This window comes from Anomaloglossus baeobatrachus, chromosome 3 (assembly GCF_048569485.1).
Source record: "Anomaloglossus baeobatrachus isolate aAnoBae1 chromosome 3, aAnoBae1.hap1, whole genome shotgun sequence".
NCBI lineage: Eukaryota > Metazoa > Chordata > Amphibia > Anura > Aromobatidae > Anomaloglossus > Anomaloglossus baeobatrachus.
The window spans coordinates 436,688,192-436,714,630 of record NC_134355.1 but is presented as its reverse complement, the minus strand read 5'-3'; the positions used below and the strand labels follow the sequence as shown (position 1 = coordinate 436,714,630).

At 50.7% G+C, this 26,439-nt stretch overlaps 1 protein-coding gene across 5 annotated transcripts in view; it reads right to left on the bottom strand.

Annotated features, from left to right (window-relative positions):
- RUBCN (rubicon autophagy regulator) overlaps positions 1-26,439 on the bottom strand; it is a 112,273-nt gene that overhangs the window by 17,594 nt on the left and 68,240 nt on the right. For all 5 annotated transcript variants that reach the window (XM_075340425.1, XM_075340427.1, XM_075340428.1 and 2 more), the window contains 8 exons: positions 23,509-23,704; positions 15,468-15,569; positions 13,928-13,982; positions 13,687-13,819; positions 11,522-11,667; positions 11,362-11,426; positions 3,803-4,041; positions 3,651-3,712 (listed from right to left, as the gene is read on the bottom strand). In XM_075340425.1, coding sequence (XP_075196540.1) covers positions 3,651-3,712; positions 3,803-4,041; positions 11,362-11,426; positions 11,522-11,667; positions 13,687-13,819; positions 13,928-13,982; positions 15,468-15,569; positions 23,509-23,704 — 998 coding nt within the window. The remainder of the gene's footprint in view (positions 1-3,650; positions 3,713-3,802; positions 4,042-11,361; positions 11,427-11,521; positions 11,668-13,686; positions 13,820-13,927; positions 13,983-15,467; positions 15,570-23,508; positions 23,705-26,439) is intronic.

Here is a 26,439-nt window from a genome sequence, read left to right as displayed (position 1 = left end):
TCTGTGTACATGAAAGAATGAATGGGGCCATGTATCGTGAGATTTTGAGTACAAACCTCCTTCCATCAGCAAGGGTATTGAAGATGAAACGTGGCTGGGTCTTTCAGCATAATGATCACAAGCACACCACCAGGACAACGAAGGAGTGGCTTCGTAAAAAGCATGGGAAGGTCCTGGAGTGGCATAGCCAGTCTCCAGATCTCAACCCCATAGAAAACCTTTGGAGGGAGTTGAAAGTCCGTGTTGTCCAGCGACAGGCCCAAAACATCACTGCTCTAGAGGAGATCTGCATGTAGGAATGGGCCAACATACCACCAACAGTGTGTACCAACCTTGTGAAGACTTACCGAAAACGTTTGACCTGTCATTGCTAAAGGAAATATAACAAAATATTGAGATGAACTTTTGTTATTGACCAAATACTTATTTTCCACCATAATTTGCACAAAAAAAAAATCCTTACAAAATTAGACGTGGTGATTTTCTGGATTTGTTTTCTCATTTTGTCTCTCATAGTTGTGGTCACCTATGATGTCAATTACAGGCCTCTCTCATCTTTTTAAGTGAGAGAAGTTGCACAATTGGTGTCTGACTAAATACCGTATATACTGGCGTATAAGACGACTTTTTACCCCCTTAAAATAATGGCTACAGTGGGGGGTCGTCTTATACGCCGGATATACGGGGGGGGGGTGTATATATATATATGTACACTGCAGCGTCCAGGGGAGGTGGGGGCAGCAGCTCTGGAGCACAGGGGAACGCTGCGGGCTGCAGCCTTTGATCTCCTGCACCCGCTCATATAATATGCACAGCCGCTGTCCATCTCCAATGGTGCTGAAATCGCACGCAGTGAGGGGCTGGGGCAGCGGTGCATATTATATGAGCCTGCGTCCCAGTGTGATCGCACATGCCCACCCCTGTGTTAGATTTGGCCCCCAGGCTGCTGCTCATTCTAAAATAAAAAAGCTTTACTTACCCCTGCAGCGTTTCTCCCCGTGTCCCTGCTTCCACTGTGATCAGGCAGAGAGCTCAGCCTGCTGTGCCGATCACATGACCGCACTGAGAACCAGGAAGTGGAAGAACAGAAGCACGGAGCCAGACAGGAGGGAGCTCAGCTCAGCGCTGGAGGAGATAAGGAAAGAGGGTTTTATTTTACTTTGGGCAGCAGCCTAGGGGCCATATCTGACACAGGGGGACTTGTGCGATCTATAGGGGCCATGGGCAGCACTATGGGGGCGATGTCTAACACAGGGGGACTTGTGCGATCTATATAGAGGCCATGGGCAGCACTATGGGGGCGATATCTAACACAGGGGGACTTGTGCGATCTATATAGGGGCCATGGGCAGCACTATGGGGGCGATATCTAACACAGGGGGACTTGTGCGATCTATAGGGACCATGGGCAGCACTATGGGGGCGATATCTAACACAGGGGGACTTGTGCGATCTATATAGGGGCCATGGGCAGCACTATGGGGGCGATATCTAACACAGGGGGACTTGTGCGATCTATAGGGACCATGGGCAGCACTATGGGGGCGATATCTAACACAGGGGGACTTGTGCGATCTATATAGGGGCCATGGGTAGCACTATGGGGGCGATATCTAACACAGGGGGACTTGTGCGATCTATATAGGGGCCATGGGCAGCACTATGGGGGCGATATCTAACACAGGGGGACTTGTGCGATCTATAGGGACCATGGGCAGCACTATGGGGGCGATATCTAACACAGGGGAACTTGTGCGATCTATATAAGAGCCATGGGCAGCACTATGGGGGCGATATCTAACACAGGGGGACTTGTGCGATCTATAGGGGCCATGGGCAGCACTATGGAGGCGATATCTAACACAGGGGGACTTGTGCGATCTATAGGGGCCATGGGCAGCAGCATGGGGGCGTTATCTAACACGGGAACGTGTGCAATCCATAGGGGACCATAGGCAGCACAGGGGAACGTGTGCCATCACAAGGGGGCTATATTCAATATAAGGGGGCCATATCCAGATTAAGGGGGCTAATTTTAGGATGGGGGGCTATGAGGGACATATACCCTATATGATTTGTTAGAGGGACACTGGCATTATAAGATGGATACCATTTAACATTAAAAAAAAAATTCTCTTTTCCTTCACCAAATTTGGGGGTGCGTCTTATAAAGCGAAAAATACGGTATATATCATACAGCAGGGGTCGGGAACCTATGGGTCGCGAGCCAGATATGGCTCTTTTGATGACCGTATCTGGCTCGCAGACAGGGCTCCTACCTGTTTATGGGCAAATGCCGGGGCCCACTCGGCCTCGTCAGTTCTCCTGTCCCTTGGCCGGGGCCCACTCGCCTTTATAGTTCTGCTGCCCCCGGCCGAGTTCCGGGGACCGCAGTCCTCGGCAGCAATCTGTGGCGCCGTCTCTTTAAGGCGCGCAGACATCCTGTTTTGAATTTCATCTGTGGGCGGAGCTACCGCCTTCTCAGTCCCACAGATGAAGGAGGCGAGCTTCTGTCCGGCGCTGTGTGGGCCCCCTCTCCACCGTGACCTAATCGGGTAAATGCCCTCCCCGCCTCCCCATTATGGGCCCCGGTGAACTGCTTCTAACCCCCCAGATGTATGCCCTGCCAATCCCCACCCCCGCCGAGCCGCGGGTGCAGGCCCCACAGAGCAGCAGAGTTGTGTGTATTTGTCTGTATGTAGCAGAGTTGTATGTGTTTGTCTGTATGTAGCAGAGTTGTATGTGTTTGTCTGTATGTAGCAGAGTTGTGTGTGTTTGTCTGTATGTAGCAGAGTTGTATGTGTTTTTCTGTATGTAGCAGAGTTGTGTGTGTTTGTCTGTATGTAGCAGAGTTGTGTGTGTTTGTCTGTATGTAGCAGAGTTGTATGTGTTTGTCTGTATGTAGCAGAGTTGTATGTGTTTGTCTGTATGTAGCAGAGTTGTGTGTGTTTGTCTGTATGTAGCAGAGTTGTGTGTGTTTGTCTGTATGTAGCAGAGTTGTGTGTGTTTGTATGTAGCAGAGTTGTATGTGTTTGTCTGTATGTAGCAGAGTTGTATGTGTTTGTCTGTATGTAGCAGAGTTGTATGTGTTTGTCTGTATGTAGCAGAGTTGTGTGTGTTTGTCTGTATGTAGCAGAGTTGTGTGTGTTTGTCTGTATGTAGCAGAGTTGTGTGTGTTTGTCTGTATGTAGCAGAGTTGTGTGTGTTTGTCTGTTTGTAGCAGAGTTGTGTGTGTTTGTCTGTTTGTAGCAGAGTTGTGTGTGTTTGTCTGTTTGTAGCAGAGTTGTGTGTGTCTGTTTGTAGCAGAGTGTAGTACCATTGTTTCAGTCCAGTTGTGGCTTTATACAGCAGGGAGGAGCATTCCTTGCTGTACTAAGTGAACATTGGAGCGATTGATCTGTCAATGGCCCTTTAAAAACATATTGTACGGCTCTCGCGGAATTAAAATTAACATGTTGCAATCAAAGCAGACTTTTTTTCATTTGGGAGCGGGGTAGTCTTATACAGTGAGTATATCCCAAATTCTATATTTTTAGGGCAGAAGTTGGGGGTCGTCTTATACGCCCAGTCATCTTATACGCCGGCATATACGGTACTTTTTTTTACCCACTGTAGCTTCATAGAGGGGGGAAACATAATTTTTGACTCACCCTTTGGCCAGTCTACATGTTTTAAACATGTTTTTCAGGTGAACCAGTTGTATTCGTAATAGCTGTAAACAAACCAATAAAAACCTTATTAAATACGGATGGGGAAATTGCCCCTGGGGTAATGATTCGGTTTACAAACAACTGCCACCTACCCGGACTTGCTCCAAAGCCTTCACCTTCTTGTACATTGCATTGTTGATATCATGCAGGTTAAAGAGTGGGTCGCTCCAGATCTTGGTCAGAAGGTCTTTGGAGAAGTTACTGACATAATATCTGCTGAAGTCCCATTTCCGTAAAATTCTGCCAGGGATAACAGACTGGGCATTCTCATGGCAACACTGGCAGAAATACTTACCCAGGTACTCACAGTACCGGAGCCTTTTAATGTAATCTGTTGGCAACAATACAGATGATTAGATTGAGCCCTTCAGAATACTGGCTATGTAAGATATAAAGGCATGTACACAGTCACACTATATGACCTTCATGGGACTAAGGGGTACTTCTCACATAGCGAGATCGCTAGTGAGATCGCTGCTGAGTCACGGTTTTTGTGACGCACCAGTGACCTCATTAGCGATCTCGCTTTGTGTGACACTGAGCAGCGATCTGGCCCCTGCTGTGAGATCGCTGCTCGTTACACACAGTGCTGGTTCATTTTTTGGACGTTGCTCTCCCGCTGTGAAGCACACATCGCTGTGTTTGACAGCAAGAGAGTAACGATCTGAATGTGCAGGGAGCCGGCGTCTGGCAGCCTGCGGTAAGCTGTAACCAAGGTAAATATCGGGTAACCAAGCGAAGGGCTCTGGTTACCCGATATTTACCTCGGTTACTAGCGTCCGCCGCTCTCAGGCTGCCAGTGCCGGCTCCCTGCTCCCTGCACACGTAGCCAGAGTACACATCGGGTAAATAAGCAAAGCGGTTTGCTTATTAACCCGATGTGTACTCTGGCTAGGAGTACAGGGAGCCAGCGCTAAGCGGTGTGCGCTGGTAACCAAGGTAAATATCGGGTAACCAAGCGTATGGTTACCCGATATTTACCTTAGTTACCAAGCGCAGCATCGCTTCCACGTGTCGCTGGTGGCTGGTCACTGGTCGCTGGTGAGATCTGCCTGATTGACAGCTCACCAGCGACCATGTAGCGACGCCCCAGCGATCCTAACCAGGTCAGATCGCTGGTGGGATCGCTGGAGCGTTGCTAAAGTGTGACGGTACCCTAACAGAAGCACTGATAAAAGGTTTCTAGTGACGGCCATTCACATTGTCAGGAGAACAAAGTATCAGCCGATTGTTTGGCCATCAATCAACTACCCCATACACAAGAGTGTTCATTCTGCCGAGCACTCTTGTGTTTTCTATGAGAAGAAGGGAATTTTGTTTACTTACCGTAAATTCCTTTTCTTCTAGCTCCTATTGGGAGACCCAGACAATTGGGTGTATAGCTTCTGCCTCCGGAGGCCACACAAAGTATTACACTTTAAAAAGTGTAACCCCTCCCCTCTGCCTATACACCCCCCCGTGCATCACGGGCTCCTCAGTTTTGGTGCAAAAGCAGGAAGGAGTAAACTTATAAATTGGTCTAAGGTAAATTCAATCCGAAGGATGTTCGGAGAACTGAACCATGAACCAAAAGAACAATTCAACATGAACAACATGTGTACACAAAAGAACAAACAGCCCGAAGGGAACAGGGGCGGGTGCTGGGTCTCCCAATAGGAGCTAGAAGAAAAGGAATTTACGGTAAGTAAACAAAATTCCCTTCTTCTTTGTCGCTCCATTGGGAGACCCAGACAATTGGGACATCCAAAAGCAGTCCCTGGGTGGGTAAAGAATACCCCGATAAAAAGAGCCGACAACGGCCCCCTCTTACAGGTGGGCAACCGCCGCCTGAAGGACTCGCCTACCTAGACTGGCATCTGCGGAAGCATAGGTATGCACCTGATAGTGTTTCGTGAAAGTGTGCAGACTAGACCAGGTGGCCGCCTGACACACCTGCTGAGCCGTAGCCCGGTGCCTCAATGCCCAAGACGCCCCTACGGCTCTGGTAGGATGGGCTTTCAGCCCTGAAGGAATCGGAAGCCCAGAAGAACGGTAGGCTTCCAAAATCGGTTCCTTGATCCACCGAGCCAAGGTTGACTTGGAAGCCTGCGACCCCTTACGCTGGCCAGCGACAAGGACAAAGAGCGCTTCAGAACGGCGCAGTGGTGCCGTGCGAGACACGTAGATCCGGAGTGCTCTCACTAGATCTAACAAATGCAAATCCTTTTCACATTGGTGAATTGGATGAGGGCAAAATGAAGGTAAGGAGATATCCTGATTGAGATGAAAAGGGGACACCACCTTAGGGAGAAAGTCCGGGACCGGACGCAGAACCACCTTATCCTGGTGAAAAACCAGGAAGGGGGCTTTGCATGACAGCGCTGCAAGCTCTGACACTCTTCGGAGTGATGTAACTGCCACTAGAAATGCCACCTTCTGCGAAAGACGTGATAGAGAGACATCCCGCATCGGCTCAAAAGGTGGTTTCTGAAGAGCCCGTAGAACCCTGTTGAGATCCCAGGGTTCCAGCGGCCGCTTGTAAGGTGGGACTATGTGGCAAACTCCCTGCAGGAACGTGTGGACCTGCGGAAGCCTGGCTAGACGCTTTTGAAAAAACACGGAAAGCGCCGATACTTGTCCCTTGAGAGAGCCGAGAGACAAACCCTTGTCCATTCCGGATTGAAGGAAGGAAAGAAAGAAAAGTGGGTTTAGGCAAACGGCCAGGGGTAAACCCCTTATCAGAGCACCAGGCTAAGAAGATCCTCCAAGCCCTGTGATAGATCTTGGCGGACGTTGGTTTCCTGGCCTGTCTCATAGTGGCAATGACCTCTTGAGATAACCCTGAGGACGCTAGGAGCCAGGACTCAATGGCCACACAGTCAGGTTGAGGGCCGCAGAATTCAGATGGAAAAATGGCCCTTGAGACAGCAAGTCTGGCCGGTCTGGGAGCGCCCACGGTTGACCCACCGTGAGGTGCCACAGGTCCGGGTACCACGACCTCCTCGGCCAGTCTGGAGCGACGAGGATGGCGCGGCGGCAGTCGGACCTGATCTTGCGCAACACTCTGGGCAGCATTGCCAGAGGGGGAAATACATAAGGCAGTCGAAACTGCGACCAATCCTGAACTAAGGCGTCCGCCGCCAGAGCTCTGTGATCCTGAGACCATGCCATGAATGCCGGGACTTTGTTGTTGTGCCGAGACGCCATGAGATCGACGTCCGGCGTTCCCCAGCGGCAACAGATCTCTTGAAACACGTCTGGGTGAAGAGACCATTCCCCTGCGTCCATGCCCTGGCGACTGAGAAAGTCTGCTTCCCAGTTTTCTACGCCCGGGATGTGAACCGCGGAGATGGTGGAGGCTGTGGCCTCCGCCCACAGCAGAATCCGCCGAACTTCTTGGAAGGCTTGACGACTGCGAGTGCCGCCCTGGTGGTTGATGTACGCGACCGCCGTGGCGTTGTCCGACTGTATGCGGATCTGCCTGCCCTCCAGCCACCGATGGAACGCCTTTAGGGCTAGATACACTGCCCTTATCTCCAGAACATTGATCTGAAGGGAGGACTCTGTCGGAGTCCAGGTTCCCTGAGCCTTGTGGTGGAGAAAAACCACTCCCCAACCTGACAGACTCGCGTCCGTCGTGACCACAGCCCAGGATGGGGGCAGGAAAGATTTTCCCTTCGACAGAGAAGTGGGAAGAAGCCACCACTGAAGAGAGGTCTTGGCTGCCAGAGAAAGAGAGACGTTCCTGTCTAGGGACGTCGACCTCCTGTCCCATTTGCGGAGAATGTCCCATTGGAGTGGACGCAGATGCAACTGCGCAAAGGGAACTGCCTCCATTGCTGCCACCATCTTCCCTAGGAAGTGCATGAGGCGCCTCAAGGGGTGTGACTGGGCCCGAAGGAGAGATTGCACCCCTGTTTGCAGCGAACGCTGTTTGTCCAGCGGTAGCTTGACTATCGCTGAGAGAGTATGAAACTCCATCCCGAGGTAAGTCAGTGATTGGGTCGGAGTCAATTTTGACTTTGGGAAATTGATGATCCACCCGAACCTCTGGAGAGTCTCCAGAGCAACGGTCAGACTGTGTTGACATGCCACCCGGGAGGGTGCCTTGACTAGGAGATCGTCTAAGTACGGGATCACCGAGTGGCCCTGAGAGTGTAGGACTGCCACAACGGATGCCATGACCTTGGTGAAGACCCGTGGGGCTGTCGCCAGGCCGAAAGGCAGTGCCACAAACTGAAGGTGTTCGTCCCCAATGGCGAAACGCAGGAAGCGTTGATGCTCTGGTGCGATCGGCACATGGAGATAGGCATCCCTGATGTCGATTGATGCTAGGAAGTCTCCTTGGGACATTGAAGCGATGACAGAGCGGAGGGATTCCATGCGAAACCGCCTGGTTCTCACATGTCTGTTGAGCAATTTGAGGTCCAAAACGGGACGGAATGAACCGTCCTTTTTTGGCACCACGAACAGGTTGGAGTAAAAACCGCGACCACGTTCCTGAAGGGGAACGGGGATCACAACTCCTTCTGTCTTCAGAGTGTCCACCGCCTGAAAAAGTGCAACGGTTCGCTCGGGGGGCGGAGATGTTCTGAAGAAACGAATCGGAGGACGAGAGCTGAACTCTATCCTGTAACCGTGAGACAGAATGTCTCTCACCCATCGGTCTTGGACATGTGGCCACCAGGCGTCGCAAAAGCGGGAGAGCCTGCCACCGACCGAGGATGCGGTTTGGGGAGGCCGAAAGTCATGAGGAGGCCGCCTTGGAGACGGTGCCTCCGGCGGTCTTTGGAGGACGTGACTTAGACCGCCATGCAGAAGAGTTCCTCTGGCTCTTCTGTGGCCTGTTGGACGAGGAGGATTGGGATCTGGCTGAGGGGCGAAAGGACCGAAACCTCGCTTGAAATTTTCCGTTGCTGAGGTCTCTTTGGTTTGGGCTGGGGTAAGGACGAGTCCTTTCCCTTGGATTGCTTAATAATTTCATCCAATTGCTCGCCAAACAATCGGTCGCCAGGAAAAGGCAAACCGGTCAAGAACTTCTTGGAAGCAGAGTCTGCCTTCCATTCACGTAGCCACATGGCCCTGCGGACTGCCACCGAATTGGCGGATGCTACCGCTGTACGGCTAGCCGAGTCCAGGACAGCATTCATGGCGTAGGATGAAAATACCGACGCCTGAGAAGTCAAAGACGCTACTTGCGGAGCAGAGGTACGGGTGACCGGATTAATCTCAGACAGACAAGCTGAGATAGCATGGAGTGCCCACACTGCTGCAAAGGCTGGGGCAAAGGACGCGCCTATGGCTTCATAGATGGATTTCATTAGGAGCTCTATCTGCCTGTCCGTGGCATCTTTGAGCGATGAACCGTCAGCCACTGCTACTACGGATCTAGCCGCCAGTCTAGAGACTGGAGGATCCACCTTGGGACATTGAGCCCAACCCTTAACTACGTCAGAGGGGAAGGGGTAACGTGTGTCATTAAGGCGCTTAGTAAAGCGCTTGTCCGGAAAAGCTCTGTGCTTCTGGACAGCATCTCTGAAGTTAGAGTGATCGAAGAAAGCACTCAGAGTACGTTTGGGAAACCTAAACTGGTGTTTCTCCTGCTGTGAAGCCGACTCCTCTACAAGTGGAGTTGGAGGAGAAAGATCTAGCACCTGGTTGATGGACGCTATAAGATCATTTACTATGGCGTCCCCTTCAGGTGTATCAAGATTGAGAGCAACGTCAGGGTCAGAGTCCTGGGCTGCGACCTCCGCCTCATCCTCCAGAGAGTCCTCAAGCTGAGACCCCGAACAGCGTGATGAATTCGGGGAAGATTCTAAGCGAGCCCGCTTAGCCGGTCTGGGACTGCGGTCCGTGCCGGAGTCCTCCACGTAATAACTAGAGGCCACCCCAGGAGCACGCTTCGTCGCAGACCGAGAGGGACCTGGGGGCGATCCCGCAGTGCCCGGGGCCTGTGTAAGGGCCGGTCTGGACTGCAAGGCCTCTAGAATCTTAGCAGACCATTTGTCCATAGACTGAGCCATGGATTGTGAAAGTGACTCAGAGTTTCTCAGCTAAAACTGCAAACTCTGTCCCTGCCACCTGGACAGGGGAAGCCGGCGGTTCTACCTGGGCCGAGGGTCCCACCAGTGCCCGAGGCTCCGGCTGAGCGAGTGCCACAGGGTCCGAGCATTGCTCACAGTGAGGGTAGGTGGAACCTGCAGGTAGCATAGCCGCACAAGAGGTACAGGTTGCAAAATAACCCTGTGTCTTGGCACCCTTGCTCCTTGTTAACGACATGCTGTTGTCTCTCAGGAGAGTGAACACTGAGGGTATATAGTCAAAAGCTAATAGTACAGCCGAACCGAGAAAATGTATACAAATATAATATATATATATATATATATATATATATATATATATATATATATATATATATATATATATATATATATATATATATACAGTTCGGCACCCCAGGGGGACCAGCACCGGGTGACCGGTGTGGCTTACCGACCGCTCAAGCGGTGTGTGGCCACCAGATTCCCAGCCTCGGGTCTCCCAGAGCTGCAGCCAGAAGTCCTCCACCGGCAGAATGTGTTTAAAACATGGCTGCCGGCGTTCACAGGGGAGGAGGGAGCTGTGGGCGTAACTAAAAAAGTGCGGGAATCTGGTGCCCCAGAGTGATAAGTGAGGGGGGGAGGACACCTAAAGTGTGCTCCAGCCCTCACTGTCGGCGTCAAGCCGACCGTCCCGCCCTTACCCCTGACTGGCAGGCCCGGGGGCGGGAGTTTAAGGCACTAGGCCGCAAAAGCCGGGGACTAAATTTAAAACCGCGGCCGGCAAGCAGGCGCGGTCGGCGCGGTAGTCTCGGTCGTCATACCAACACAGCAGCCGCTGCAGCGTCTGAGGCCAAAGTGCTCCATGCACCGTCCCCAAGGGGACACAGAGTACCTGTAGATGCAGGGCCCTGTCCCTGATGATACTCAGTCTCCTGTCCGTCAGAATCCCCCAGGGGCTGCGGAGGGAGCCCGGGCCCAGTGCCTGGATGACCGGTTAGGATCCCACTTCTCCCAGAGCCCCTAAGGGATGGGGAAGGAAAACGGCATGTGGCTCCAGCCTTTGTACCCGCAATGGGTACCTCAACCTTAACAACACCGCCGACTCAGTGGGGTGAGAAGGGAGCATGCCGGGAGCCCTGTTAGGGGCCCTCTTTTCTTCCATCCGATACAATCAGCAGCTGCTGCTGACTAAAATGGGAGCATGAGTGAATGTGTGCCTCCTTCAACACAAAGCATAAAAACTGAGGAGCCTGTGATGCACGGGGGGGTGTATAGGCAGAGGGGAGGGGTTACACTTTTTAAAGTGTAATACTTTGTGTGGCCTCCGGAGGCAGAAGCTATACACCCAATTGTCTGGGTCTCCCAATGGAGCGACAAAGAAAGCCATTAATTCACATGTCGGCCCAGTGGTTTACTTCCAGGAGAACACAATCAGCAGTCCAAAATCGGACATTCCTGATTGACATCCCCCCAACCTTCACTATGCTGATGCTACCATACAGAGACTTTTGGCCGAATCAGTCAATGTTGTCTGAAATTAGTCTAATGTGTAAGGGTCCTTCAAAATTTTCTAGAAATGTCATATTTGATTGAGGTGGAACAGAAAACCCAACCAAAAACCCACTTACCAGGCTCAATTCTAATGCCGCAACCAGCACATCTGTAATTCTGCTTTGTGACTGACACTTTTTTCCTGGTAGAAGAAAACCAGATATAAGCGATGGCACAGAGCACAAGATCCCCCCCCCCCCCCGCCACTTTCCAGGAAATCTACAATTTGTCACATACGTAGGAGCTGTGTGAATATTGAAGATGATCTGTGGTCGTGGGGGTGCCCATTCTAAATTGCCACGAACACGAATTCGCAACTTATAGATATCAGCATGTTCTCCATCATCTGGTGAAATAGGCATTGAATCTGGGATTGGCAGGAGCTAAAGCAAGGAACAGCTCATCTTAATACACAATGTGACTATTCATAAACCACATAATAAATAAGAAGCAGCAAGTTATAAAGAAGGGGTAAGGCTCATTCCACATAGCGTCTAAGTGGACCACCAAACGGATACATCAGCACTATACCGCCAGCAGAAGAATCGGATGTGTGCCAATCTATAGCCGAACAGCAACATGGCCTCAAGGTAAAAAAAAAAACACGCCTAAACATTTTATGTGGGGTTATTCTGTGATGGCCCACTATACAGGAAAGTGCAGCAGAATGACCACGGCATTAGGCCGTTGAGGGCAATTATTGCTTGCAGAGATCACAGTCAGGCATGTCATCACTGCTGTGCAGAGGGAGTAGACCTGCGGCTGCACCGATGCTGGACTGGCACGAAGACTCATCAGCTGAATTAGTCTTTTGCCATTCTAAGGCATTCACCCCTGATTGCTCTTTTTCTCTAATACTGCAATATTAGTATATTACTATTATACTGTGCTGTAGGTATACCTGAATGAAAATTCCCATACTTTCAGTAATCATGTAACCTATGCCTGTCAATTTTTGTCCAAAGCTTCATGTTACATGGCCATATGGTTGGTTAGTTAGTTGCATGTCATGCACCTCTGCACCAGTTACACGCTGGCACATGCCAGCCTTAGGATACGTGCCCATGATCAGTAACCCGCTGCGCCCTGGACGCGGCGGGTCCATGAGTTTCCTCCACAGGAGATCGCAGTTGCTCGAACCCACGATCAGGGTTCGGGGCATTGCTGTCTTTTGCTTGTGTTCTCCCGACGGAGGACGCCTGCTAATCCGCAGCAAACAATAGACATGCTTGCGGCTTGGAAAGCTGCACCGCAGGTCAGTGTTCGCTGTGGGCCGTATACGCACAGCGGGCAGGAGATTTCTAGATCCACTGTGCTTGTACTGTACATCGCAGGGTTTTGGACTCAGCGAAAATATGGTACATCCAAAACGCTGCAAACACTGATCGTGGGCACGTACCCTTAGGGGTACTTTGCACGCTGCGACATCGCAAGCCGATGCTGCGATGCCGAGCGCGATAGTCCGCGCCCCCCGTCGCAGCTGCGATATCCTTGTGACAGCTGCCATAGCGAACATTATCGCTACGGCAGCTTCACATGGACTCGCCTGTCCTGGGACATCGCTCTGGCCAGCGACCCGCCTCCTTATTAAGGGGGCGGCTCGTGCGGCGTCACAGCAACGTCACACGGCAGGCGGCCAATAGGAGCGGAGGGGCGGAGATGAGCGGGATGTAAACATCCCGCCCACCTGCTTCCTTCCGCATATCCTACGGAAGCCGCGGTGACGCCGGTAGGAGATGTTCCTCGCTCCTGCGACTTCACACACAGCGATGTGTGCTGCCGCAGTAGCGAGGAACAACATCGGACCGTCACGTCAGCGTAATTATGGATTACGCCGACGCTGCACCGATGATACGATTACGACGCTTTTGCGCTCGTTAATCGTATCATCGAACCTTTACACACTATGATGTCGCATGCGATGCCGGAAGTACGTCATTTTCAATTTGACCCCACCGACATCGAACCTGCGATGTCGTAGTGTGCAAAGCCCGCCTTAGTTTTCTAACAAGATATTTGTTTCTTTTTATGTGTTTAAGGTTTTCAGGTAGCCTAGAAAAATGAAGGACTGAACAAAATCAGGTGGAGGCTACTCCATCTTACACCAGTGATATGTCCTAATGCCAGCTCGCCGTATAGACTGACCTGTGCACTCCATAAACATATTATCAGTACCTGAGAAGTAATGTAAGACAGATCTCACAGTCATGTGTAATATCAATCAACAGATCAACCAGTTATATTGAACACCTATTACCCCCCTCCCCCCATACTTCTCGCTGATGTGTGCAGTGGGTCTATACAGCAAGGTTACACACAAGACTGAACGCACAGCTCCGGTGGTTATGGTTTATTTGGAGGCTTTCTTTGTGCGAGGGACATCCAGGATTTTTAATCCTTACCTTCTGAGGAGCATCATGTTCTGGAACCAGCCAGTCCAGCTCCGAGGCGGCGGGCAGCTGCATGCCCTCAAACTGTTTGAGCAGGCCCATGGCCACGGCTTCAGCAGAATTGGATTGAAGAAAGGAGTAAGATCTGAGAGTAAATGAAAGAGAAAGTCAGTATAGGCCTGGTGTATAAAAGGGTTAATGGTCTCAAAGATTATTTAGTATTAGTCAATTAACAAGCCTCACTTATACTCACATGGACTCGGAGCTCTGCATAGGCTGACAAAAGGAGGACTTTGTACTTTCTGCATCTAGAAAAGAGCACGAAAAAAAATGGTAAACATGGCATACTATCTAAAGGCCCTGTCACACACAGATAAATCTGCGGCAGATCTGTGGTTGCAGTGAAATTGTGGACAATCAGTGCCAGGTTTGTGGCTGTGTACAAATGGAACAATATGTCCATGATTTCACTGCAACCACAGATCTGCCAAAGATTTATCTCTGTGTGTGACGGGGCCTTAACTGATCGTCTAGACCTATGGAAACAAGTGCACCTTAATTATGTGTCATTTCATTGCAAGAGGCTGGACCTTTTACGCCATAGCCAACGTACGCAGCAGCCAAAACTGCAGTGACAGAAGGTGGCAGTATGGAAGTGGATAGCTCCGCTTACCCGCAGAACCGTGTAGCCATTGTCCTATGTATGGGGCAGCCACAATGTAAAAACTAGCCAAAAAGCTAGGAAAAAAAAACACAATAAGGCTATGTTCACACAGGGCATCTTTTGGTGCGTTTTTGGAGGTCACAAAGATGCACCAAAATGCATGTATTTCATTCCCCCAGCAAAGTCTATGAGATTTCTATGTTGCTGTCCACACTGGGCATCTTTATTTTGATGCATCTTGGCTGCGTTTTTGAAGATGCAGCAGGTCAATCCTTATTGCGTTTTTCCAGCATTTTTGACCCCTCCAGTCAATAGATTTGACTTTAAAAACGCATTGTGCATTCAGGGGCTTTCCGTTTTCTCAGATTGTGGAGATGGCAGTATTAGGGAATACCGATGCTCTCATTATATTAGCACCGCTGCCTAAATCATTCACTTGCATGCAATGTTTTCACAATCATTCTGAACACAGACTAGTAAGCACAGTGTCACGCAATACACTTCTATTGAGCGAGTCTGCGCCCACTAGTCAGGTTGTGGCCGGGAGTATGCATGTTGCATACCTGACCATTGTACTCTGTGCAGACACCGGTGAATCCTCGCAGTGCACGGTGCACTGGGAGGACTCACAAGTCTGCAGTCACACAGTTACAGCAGACTTTTCACTCTAGAATAAAGAAAGGGGGTTGTCCAGCACCATCCGATTTGCCATTTTAATCCTCGTCAGACTTCTTCATTTCATAAGAAATAACTTTTATTGTGCATATTTAAAATCATGCTTAAAAGCACATGTCTTGTCTTATGTGTTTCAAGCTCCTAAAGGGTGCTTTACACACTGCGACATCGCTATGTAACACACCAGATCGCATATACGATTTGCCGAGATCGCACATGTGCCCGGCGCTACAAATATGACCTATGTGCGATCTCGGCAAATCTTATCTGCGATCTGGCGTGTCACATCGCTAACGAGATCGCAGCGTGTAAAGCACTCTTTACACATGGTAAAATTTAATTTACCATTTTAAAAGTATCCTGGTTTCTTTTTTCACATGTTGAACAACCCCTTGAAATCTTGCTGAAGTCCTGCGGAACAGATTCATGCTGCTGTATATGCTAAATATTTTACCTGTGATTTCATTTTGATCCATCTCATCTACAGAGCCAGCATCAGACAGATGAATGGAGTCGTGTGAACTCATCTGGGAACTGCTGTCCGTCACATTAATGCCTGGAACACATAATCAATAGGAAAGTCCAATAGGAAGTCACTTCATTTATCAGACATAACATCGTATCTTTACTGATAAAGCCAGCAGGATAGGAAATATGTACACCCCTGACATAAATAAGGGTGGGCTTACACTACAAAACTGTCACCATTAAATGACCACTGATCGGCATTGGTTTAATATTACACAAGCTGACCGCACTTACGCTGAGTACAGAACGATCAGTAATATTGTTCTGTGTAGAACGTCTGTCATCATTCTCGTCAGCACGTGCAGCTTACACAGGATGACGTGCTGCCGAGAATGATGATTTTTTTTCGAGTAAGCTTAACGATCATTTCACCTGATTTATGACCGCTTTGCTTGCTTGTCGGCTATTCGGCAGCCTGTTTGTACTGCATAATAATAAGGAATGAGAGCTCCTAGTAAGGCTGGGGCCACACGGGCACTACTGCGATCCACTTGCATGAGACTCGGCTCGTGCTGGCAGTACAGCAGAGCCGAGTGTCATGCGTGTGTCTTTACAACTGAGGTCCGTTCGTGCGAGCAGACCTCAGCTGCGGGGGGCGGGCCGGCACTCAGGAGGGGAGGGAGGGATTTCTCTCCCTCTCTACTGCGTAGCCGGCTATTGCCATTCTCGCACTGCACTGGCAGTACACCGGTGTACCGCGAGTGCAGTGCGATTTTTCTCTCGCCCCATTCACTTGAATGGGTGCGAGAGAAAGAGACTCAGCTTACAATCGCAGCATGCTGCGATTGTTTTCTCAGTCCGATTAGGGCTGAGAAAATAATCGCTCATGTGTGCTGACACACAGGCTAGAATTGGTCCGAGGGGAATGCGATGTTTTATAGCACTCCACTCGCACTGTTTTTCTCGCCGTGTGGCTTAGCCCTAACAGTCAGTCCTGATAATCGTGCAGTGTAAATACACCCAGACTATTCTCTGATCTCACAGATATCATTTCTTACACGTGTGTACAAGAAGAAGGGAATTTTGTTTACTTACCGTAAATTCCTTTTCTTCTAGCTCTAATTGGGAGACCCAGACAATTGGGTGTATAGGCTATGCCTCCGGAGGCAGCACAAAGTATTACACTCAAAAGTGTTAAGCCCCTCCCCTTCTGCCTATACACCCCCCGTGCTCCCACGGGCTCCTCAGTTTTGGTGCAAAAGCAAGAAGGAGGAAAAAGAATTATAAACTGGTTTAAAGTAACATCGATCCGAAGGAATATTGGAGAACTGAAACCATTCAACATGAACGACATGTGTACACAAAAAAACAGGGGCGGGTGCTGGGTCTCCCAATTAGAGCTAGAAGAAAAGGAATTTACGGTAAGTAAACAAAATTCCCTTCTTCTTTGTCGCTCTATTGGGAGACCCAGACAATTGGGATGTCCAAAAGCAATCCCTGGGTGGGTAAAATAATACCTCGTAAGAGAGCCGTAAAACGGCCTCTTCCTACAGGTGCGCAACCGCCGCCTGAAGGACTCGTCTACCTAGGCTGGCATCCGCCGAAGCATAGGTATGCAACTGATAGTGTTTCGTGAAAGTGTGCAGGCTCGACCAGGTAGCCGCCTGACACACCTGCTGAGCCGTATCCTGGTGTCTCAAAGCCCAGGACGCACCCACGGCTATGGTAGAATGGGCCTTCAGCCCTGAGGGAACCGGAAGCCCAGCCGAACGGTGGACTTCGAGAATTGGCTCCTTGATCCACCGAGCCAGGGTTGATTTGGAAGCCTGTGACCCTTTACGCTGGCCAGCGACAAGGACAAAGAGTGCATCCGAGCGGCGCAGGGGCGCCGTACGAGAAATGTAGAGTCTGAGTGCTCTCACCAGATCTAACAAGTGCAAATCCTTTTCACATTGGTGAACTGGATGAGGACAAAAAGAAGGTAAGGAGATATCCTGATTGAGATGAAAGGGGGATACCACCTTAGAGAGAAAGTCCGGAACCGGACGCAGAACCACCTTGTCCTGGTGAACAACCAGGAAAGGGGCTCTGCATGACAGCGCTGCTAGCTCGGACACTCTCCGAAGTGAAGTGACTGCTACTAGAAAAAACCCTTTCTGCGAAAGGCGTGAGAGAGAGAAATATCTCTCATTGTCTCGAATGGTGATTTCTAAAGAACCAGCAGCACCCTGTTCAGAATCCAGGGTTCTAACGTCAGCTTGTAAGAAGGAACGATGTGACAAACCCCCTGCAGGAACGTGCGTACCTGTGGAAGTCTGGCTAGACGCTTCTGGAAAAAACACAGAGAGCGCTGAGACTTGTCCCTTAAGGGAGTTGAGCGACAAACCCTTTTCCAGTCCAGATTGAAGGAAGGACAGAAAAAATGGGCAAGGCAAAGTGCCAGGGAGAAGAACCCTGAGCAGAGCACCACGACAGGAAAATTTTCCACGTCCTGTGGTAGATCTTGGCGGACGTTGGTTTCCTAGCCTGTCTCATAGTGGCAATGACGTCTTGAGATAATCCTGAAGACGCTAGGATCCATTACTCAATGGCCACACAGTCAGGTTGAGGGCCACAGAATTGAGATGGAAAAAAAAAACGGCCCTTGAGATCAGGGCTGTGGAGTCGGTAAGCCAAACCTTCGACTCTGACTCCGACTCCTCAAATTCTCTTGCACCGACTCAGACTCCGGCTCCGACTCCGGCTCCGGCTCCGACTCCTACATATATTGCTTATAGTTAGGTGAAAAATTTATTGTAGTACATGAATATGTGTATGTGAACATCAGACATTTAATAATTTTTATGATACAATAATCAAGATATTTGGATAGAACATAAAATATATTTATTGGAATACAACTTTAGAACACAAAAAACTGTAATAAATTGTAAATATGTAATACACTATGTAATATACAGTAGATTACATATATATCTTGTGTGTGTGTATATACACTGTATATATATATATATATTATATATATTACATATTTACAATTTATTAGTTTTTTTGTGTTCTAAAGTTGTATTCCAATAAATATTTTATGTTCTATCCAAATATCTTGATTATTGTATCATAAAAACAATTAAATGTCTGATGTTCACATTGTACTACAATAAATTTTTCACTTAAATATAAGCATTATACTAAATGTTGTTATTTAGTAAAATATTCAGCACATTCTGCATTGCACTCCTGTCCCCAATTTATTATATATTTTAGGAGTCGGAGTCGGTGCATTTTATACCGACTCCGACTCCACCAAAATGAGCTCCGACTCCGACTCCGACTCCACGACTCCGACTCCACAGCCCTGCTTGAGATAACAAGTCTGGTCGGTCTGGTAGTGCCCACGGTTGGCCGACCGTGAGATGCCACAGATCCGGGTACCACGACCTCCTCGGCCAGTCTGGAGCGACGAGGATGACGTGGCGGCAGTCGGCCCTGATCTTGCGTAACACACTGGGCAACAGTGCCAGCGGAGGAACACATAAGGGAGCTGAAACTGCGACCAATCCTGAACTAAGGCGTCTGCCGCCAGAGCTCTGGGATCTTGAGACCGTGCCATGAACGTCGGTACCTTGTTATTGTGCCGGGACGCCATGAAGTCGACGTCCGGCACCCCCCAGCGGCAACAGATCTCCTGAAACACGCCCGGGTGAAGGGACCTGCCCTGGCGACTGAGATAATCCGCTTCCCAGTTTTCCACGCCTGGAATGTGAACTGCAGAGATGGTGGAGGCCGTGGCTTCCACCCACATCAAAATCTGCCGGACTTCCTGGGAGGCTTGCCGACTGCGTGTGCCGCCTTGGTGGTTGATGTATGCCACCACTGTGGAATTGTCTGACTGACTTCTGATCTGCTTGCCTTCCAGCCACTGCTGGAAAGCTTTCAGGGCAAGATACCCTGCCCGTATTTCCAGAACATTGATCTGAAGCGAGGACTCTTGCTGGGTCCCACGTACCCTAAGCCCTGTGGTGGAGAAAAACCGCTCCCCACCCTGACAGACTCGCGTCCGTCGTGACTACTTCCCAGGATGGGGGTAGGAAAGATTTCCCCTTCGCTAATGAAGTGGGAATAAGCCACCACCGAAGGGAAGCTTTGGTCGTCTGAGAGAGGTAGACGGTCCTGACGAGGGACGTCGGCTTCCTGTCCCATTTGCATAGGATGTCCCATTGAAGGGGACGCAGGTGAAATTGCGCGAAAGGGACTGCCTCCATTGCTGTCACCATCTTCCCCAGGAAGTGCGTGAGGCGCCTCACGGGGTGTGACTGGCCTTGAAGGAGAGATTGTACCCCTTTCTGTAGTGACTGCTGCTTGATCAGCGGAAGCTTCACTATCGCTGAGAGTATGAAACTTCGTGCCAAGATATGTCAGCGATTGGGCCGGTGTCAGATTTGACTTTGGAAAATTGATGATCCACCCGAAACCCTGGAGAGTCTCCAGGGTAGCGTCAAGGCTGCGTTGGCATGCCTCTATAGAGGGTGCCTTGATCAGCAGATCGTCCAAATACTGGATCACCGAGTGACCCAGGGAGTGTAGAAGCGCTACTACAGTAGCCATAACCTTGGTAAAAACCCGTGGGGCTGTTGCCAGGCCGAACGGCAGTGCCACGAATTGCAGGTATTCGTGTCCTATGGCGAAGCGCAAGAAGCGCTGGTGCTCTGGAGCAATCGGTACATGGGGATAAGCATTTTTGATATCGATTGATGCAAGGAAATCTCCTTGGGACATTGAGGCGATGACAGAGCGGAGGGATTCCATCCGGAACCGCCTGGTTTTTACCCGTCTGTTGAGCAGTTTCAGGTCCAGGACCGGGCGGAAAGACCCGTCCTTCTTTGAGACCACCAACAAGTTGGAGTAAAAACCGTGGCTCTGTTGCTGAAGAGGAACAGGGATCACCACTCCTTCAGCCGTCAGAGTGCGCCGCGCCTGCAGAGGAGCCTCGGCTCGCTCGGGAGGCGGGGATGACCTGAAGAATCGAGTCGGGGGACGAGAGGTAAACTCTATCTCGTAACCGTGAGACAGAATAACTCTCACCCAGCGGTCTTTAATTTGTGGCAGCCCGGTGTCGCAAAAGCGGGAGAGCCTGCCACCGACCGAGGATGCTACTAGCGGAGGCCGAAAGTCATGAGGAAGCCGCTTTGTTAGCGGCGCCCCCGGTGGTCTGTTTAGGACGTGACTTAGACCGCCATGCATCAGAGCTCCTTTGTCTTTCTGAGACCTTGTGGACGAGGAGAATTGGGACCTGCCCGCGCCCCGAGAGGAGCGAAACCTCGACTGCCCTCTCCTCTGTTGGGATATGTTTGGTTGGGACTGGGGTAAGGATGTATCCTTTCCCTTGGATTGTTTGATGACTTCATCCAGACGCTCGCCAAACAACCTGTCGCCACAAAATTGGCAAACTGGTTAGGCGCTTTTTTGGAAGCAGAATCTGCCTTCCATTCCCGTAGCCATAAGGCCCTGCGGAGTACCACCGAATTGGCGGCCGCAACCGCCGTACAGCTCGCAGAGTCCAGGACAGCACTAATAGCGTTGCCGAGGTTTGGGTGGTAATGGATGCCACTTGTGGCGCGGCCGTGCATGTGGCTGCTTCAATTTGCGCTTGACCTGCTGATAGCTTGTAGCGCCCATACGGCTGCGAATGCTGGGACAAAAGAAGCTCCGATAGCTTCATAGATGGATTTCAACCAGAGCTCCATCTGCCCGTCAGTGGCATCTTTGAGCGAGGCTCCATCTTCCACTGCAAGTAATGATCTAGCCGCCAGTCTGTGAGATTGGAGGGTCCACTCTGAGACACTGAGTCCAACCTTTAACCACGTCAGGTGGAAAAGGACAACGTGTATCCTTAAGGCGCTAAGAAAAAACGCTTATCCGGACAAGCATGGTGATTCTGGACTGCCTCTCTGGAATCAGAATGGTCTAGAAACATACTCGGTGTACGCTTGGGGAACCTGAAGCCGAATTACTCCTGCTGATAATCTGACTCCTCCGCCGGAGGAGCTGAGGGAGAAATATCCAGCATTTGATTGATGGACGCAATGAGATCGTACACTATGGCGTCCCCGTCTGGAGTATTACGATTGAGAGCGCCCTCAGGATCAGAATCCTGATCAGCTGTCTCCGCATCATCAACCGGAGATTCCCCCCGCTGAGACCCTGAACAACATGATGTCGAGGGAAATTCTAAGCGAGCCCGCTTAGTCGGTCTGGGGCTGGGGTCTAAGTCAGAACCCTCAGCCTGGAATGTATCCCGGGAGGACATTGTTGGTCCAATTGAGGGGGGCCAGGGAACAATGATTCAACAGAGTCCCTTTGCTGAGATACCGGCCTGGACTGCAAGGCTTCTAGTATCTCAGCCATAGTCTCAGAGAGTTTTGCAAACTCCATCCCCGTCACTAAGGACCGTGTCAACAGGTGTCTCCCCCTGGGCCCCTCTTAGCAGATGCTCTGGCTGAAGAAGAGAGTCACAGGGGCCACACATTGCACACAATGAGGGTCAATGGGACCTGCCGGCAGCTGGGTCGTACAAGCGGCGCAGGCAGCATAATAATCCTGTTTTTTGGCACCCCTGTCTTTGTGGGCGCCATGCTATTGTTTTCCCTGATTAACACAAAAGGGTAAATAGCCATAATGAACTGTGCTCATACAGTGTAAAGTATATAGTAATAACACAGAATGTATCAATACACTACAGCACCATGGGGCTAACACCACAGGTGCTGCTTACCAGCCGCCTAAAGCGGTTGTGAGGCCACCAGAGACCAGAGACCGTGTCTGGGTTTCCCAGGGTTTGTCCCTCTCTGCAGCGTCGGAGGAGCTGACAGGAAATGGCTGCGGCGTCCTGACGAGAGGAGGGAGCCGTGGGCGTCTCACACAGTGCACAGTGAGGGGAGTGGAGTATGCAAAGCATGCTCCAGCCCTCATGCTGCTCGTTTGTCCCTCTCTTCCGTGCAGCGTCCCGCCCTTCCCCTGCCTGTCAGGGCTGAGGGCGGGAAAAAGGAAGCTAGGCCGCAAGAAAGCCGGGGACTCGAGTATAAGCGTCGCCGCCGTAAAAGCGCGGCCGACGCCGAAGTCCCCGGCGAACTACAAGTCCCAGCCGCGCCGCAGTTTCACATGGCAGCGGCGGTTAGCGCGGTAGCCCCTACATATAAACACACTCAGCGACGCTGAGTGTGTAATGGCACATATAGACCCGGTCAGCGCCGCGGTCCCCGGTGCACTAGCACACCCAGCAAAGCTGAGGTGTTGCCGTGCACGGTCCCTACAGGGATACAGAGTACCTTCAAGATGCAGGGCCATGTCCCTGAACGGAACCCGGCTCCTATCCAGCAGTCTCAACAGGAGTGGTGGATGAAGCACGGTCTCAGTGCCTGGAGACCGATAGGATCCCACTTCACCCAGAGCCCTGAGGGGGATGGGGAAGGAAAGCAGCATGTGGGCTCCAGCCTCCGTACCCGCAATGGATACCTCAACCTTAACAACAACGCCGACAAGAGTGGGGTGAGAAGGGAGCATGCTGGGGGCCCTATATGGGCCCACTTTTCTTCCATCCGACATGGTCAGCAGCTGCTGCTGACCAATCTGTGGAGCTGTGCTGTGCATGTCTGCCTCCTTCGCACAAAGCATAAAAACTGAGGAGCCCGTGGGAGCACGGGGGGTGTATAGGCAGAAGGGGAGGGGCTTAACACTTTTGAGTGTAATACTTTGTGCTGCCTCCGGAGGCATAGCCTATACACCCAATTGTCTGGGTCTCCCAATAGAGCGACAAAGAAAATAATTTTACCAACTGGAATGAATTTCCTAAAAGCACATTCACGCTAACAATTGATCATATAGGCATAACAGCACGTAGTAAAATCAGCATTGGGTATGTGTCTATGGTGAGAAAAGTTCGGCAGAGTCATAGGAGGCTTCGGTAGAGTGCTCTTGTTATGGTCATCTGAAACCGGCTAACCTATTTTTTGGCTGAAGCGGTTACTTACTGATTGACTGCTCATCGTTACTGGGTATCTTCCCGCTTCGGATCTGCTGTCGGCGCAGACGGATCTTTTGTTTTAGTTCCCGAATCTCCCGGTCATTGTCTTCTTCCTCCTCCTGCAGCTGACGGCTCAACAGGTTACATTTCATAAGCTCAATAGCTGCGATCAGAGACTCGGAAATGCTGAAGTGTGCATTCTCCTGTACAAATAGAACAGAAGGAGTAAGAATTGTCTGGCCATTGAGAATGAATTAAAGGGGGATGTCTCACCCCAAACTTCGCCTGTAACCAATACTCATACTTCAAAATATGTATGGCTGACAAGTTATCTGCCAATGCTCTTTGGTTGTCCTTGGTTATTTCCGCCAACTGAACAGTAAAGAAGGGAATTTTGTTTACTTACCGTAAATTCCTTTTCTTCTAGCTCCAATTGGGAGACCCAGACAATTGGGTGTATAGCTATGCCTCCGGAGGCCACACAAAGTATTACACTAAAAGTGTAAAGCCCCTCCCCTTCAGCCTATACACCCCCCGTGCTGCCACGGGCTCATCAGTTTTGGTGCAAAAGCCCGAAGGAGGAAAAAAAATTATAAACTGGTTTAAAGTAAATTCAATCCGAAGGAATATCGGAGAACTGAAACCATTTAACATGAACAACATGTGTATACAAAAACAGGGGCGGGTGCTGGGTCTCCCAATTGGAGCTAGAAGAAAAGGAATTTACGGTAAGTAAACAAAATTCCCTTCTTCTTTGTCGCTCCTTATTGGGAGACCCAGACAATTGGGACGTCCAAAAGCAGTCCCTGGGTGGGTAAATAATACCTCATAATAGAGCCGTAACGGCTCCGTCCTACAGGTGGGCAACTGCCGCCTGAAGGACTCGCCTACCTAGGCTGGCATCTGCCGAAGCATAGGTATGCACCTGATAGTGTTTCGTGAAAGTGTGCAGGCTCGACCAGGTAGCTGCCTGACACACCTGCTGAGCCGTAGCCTGGTGTCCCAAGGCCCAGGACGCTCCCACGGCCCTGGTAGAATGGGCCTTCAGTCCTGAGGGAACCGGAAGCCCCGAGGAACGGTAAGCTTCGAGAATTGGTTCCTTGATCCACCGAGCCAGGGTTGACTTGGAAGCTTGTGTCCCTTTACGCTGGCCAGCGACAAGGACAAAGAGTGCATCCGAGTGGCGCAGGGGCGCCGTACGAGAAATGTAGAGTCTGAGTGCTCTCACCAGATCTAACAAGTGCAAATCCTTTTCACATTGGTGAACTGGATGAGGACAAAACGAGGGTAAGGAGATGTCCTGATTGAGATGAAAAGTGGGCAAGGCAAATGGCCAGGGAGAAAACCCCTGAGCAGAGCACCACGACAGGAATATTTTCCACGTCCTGTGGTAGATCTTGGCGGACGTTGGTTTCCTAGCCTGTCTCATAGTGGCAATGACCTCTTGAGATAATCCTGAAGACGCTAGGATCCAGGACTCAATGGCCACACAGTCAGGTTGAGGGCCGCAGAATTCAGATGGAAAAACGGCCCTTGAGACAGCAAATCTGGTCGGTCTGGCAGTGCCCACGGTTGGCCGACCGTGAGATGCCACAGATCCGGGTACCACGACCTCATCGGCCAGTCTGGAGCGACGAGGATGACACGGCGGCAGTCGGCCCTGATCTTGCGTAACACTCTGGGCAACAGTGCCAGAGGAGGAAAACACATAAGGAAGCCGAAACTGCGACCAATCCTGAACTAAGGAGTCTGCCGCCAGAGCTCTGTGATCTTGAGATCGAGCCATGAATGTTGGGACCTTGTTGTTGTGCCGTGACGCCATTAGGTCGACGTCCGGCATCCCCCAGCGGCAACAGATCTCCTGAAACACGTCCGGGTGAAGGGACCATTCCCCTGCGTCCATGCCCTGGCGACTGAGAAAGTCTGCTTCCCAGTTTTCTACGCCCGGGATGTGAACTGCGGATATGGTGGATGCTGTGGCTTCCACCCACAGCAGAATCCGCCGGACTTCCTGGAAGGCTTGCCGACTGCGTGTCCCACCTTGGTGGTTGATGTAAGCCACCGCTGTGGAGTTGTCCGACTGAATTCGGATCTGCTTGCCTTCCAGCCACTGCTGGAACGCTTTTAGGGCAAGATACACTGCCCTGATCTCCAGAACATTGATCTGAAGTGAGGACTCTTGCTGAGTCCACGTACCCTGAGCCCTGTGGTGGAGAAAAACTGCTCCCCACCCTGACAGACTCGCGTCCGTCGTGACCACCGCCCAGGATGGGGGTAGGAAGGATTTCCCCTTCGATAATGAGGTGGGAAGAAGCCACCACCGAAGGGAAGCTTTGGTTGCCTGAGAGAGGGAGACGTTCCTGTCTAGGGACGTCGGCATCCTGTCCCACTTGCGTAGGATGTCCCATTGAAGTGGACGCAGGTGAAACTGCGCGAAAGGGACTGCTTCCATTGCTGCCACCATCTTCCCCAGGAAGTGCATGAGGCGCCTCAAGGGGTGTGACCGACCTTGAAGGAGAGATTGCACCCCTGTCTGTAGTGAACGCTGTTTGTCCAGCGGAAGCTTCACTATCGCTGGAAGAGTATGAAACTCCATGCCAAGATATGTCAGCGATTGGACCGGTGTCAGATTTGACTTTGGAAAATTGATGATCCACCCGAAACTCTGGAGAATCTCCAGAGTAACGTTGAGGCTGTGTTGGCATGCCTCTTGAGAGGGTGCCTTGACCAGCAGATCGTCTAAGTAAGGTATCACTGAGTGACCCTGAGAGTGGAGGACCGCAACTACTGTAGCCATTACCTTGGTGAAAACCCTTGGGGCTGTCGCCAGGCCGAACGGCAGTGCCGCGAACTGAAGGTGTTCGTCTCCTATGGCGAAGCGCAAGAAGCGCTGATGCTCTGGAGCAATTGGTACGTGGAGATAAGCATCCTTGATATC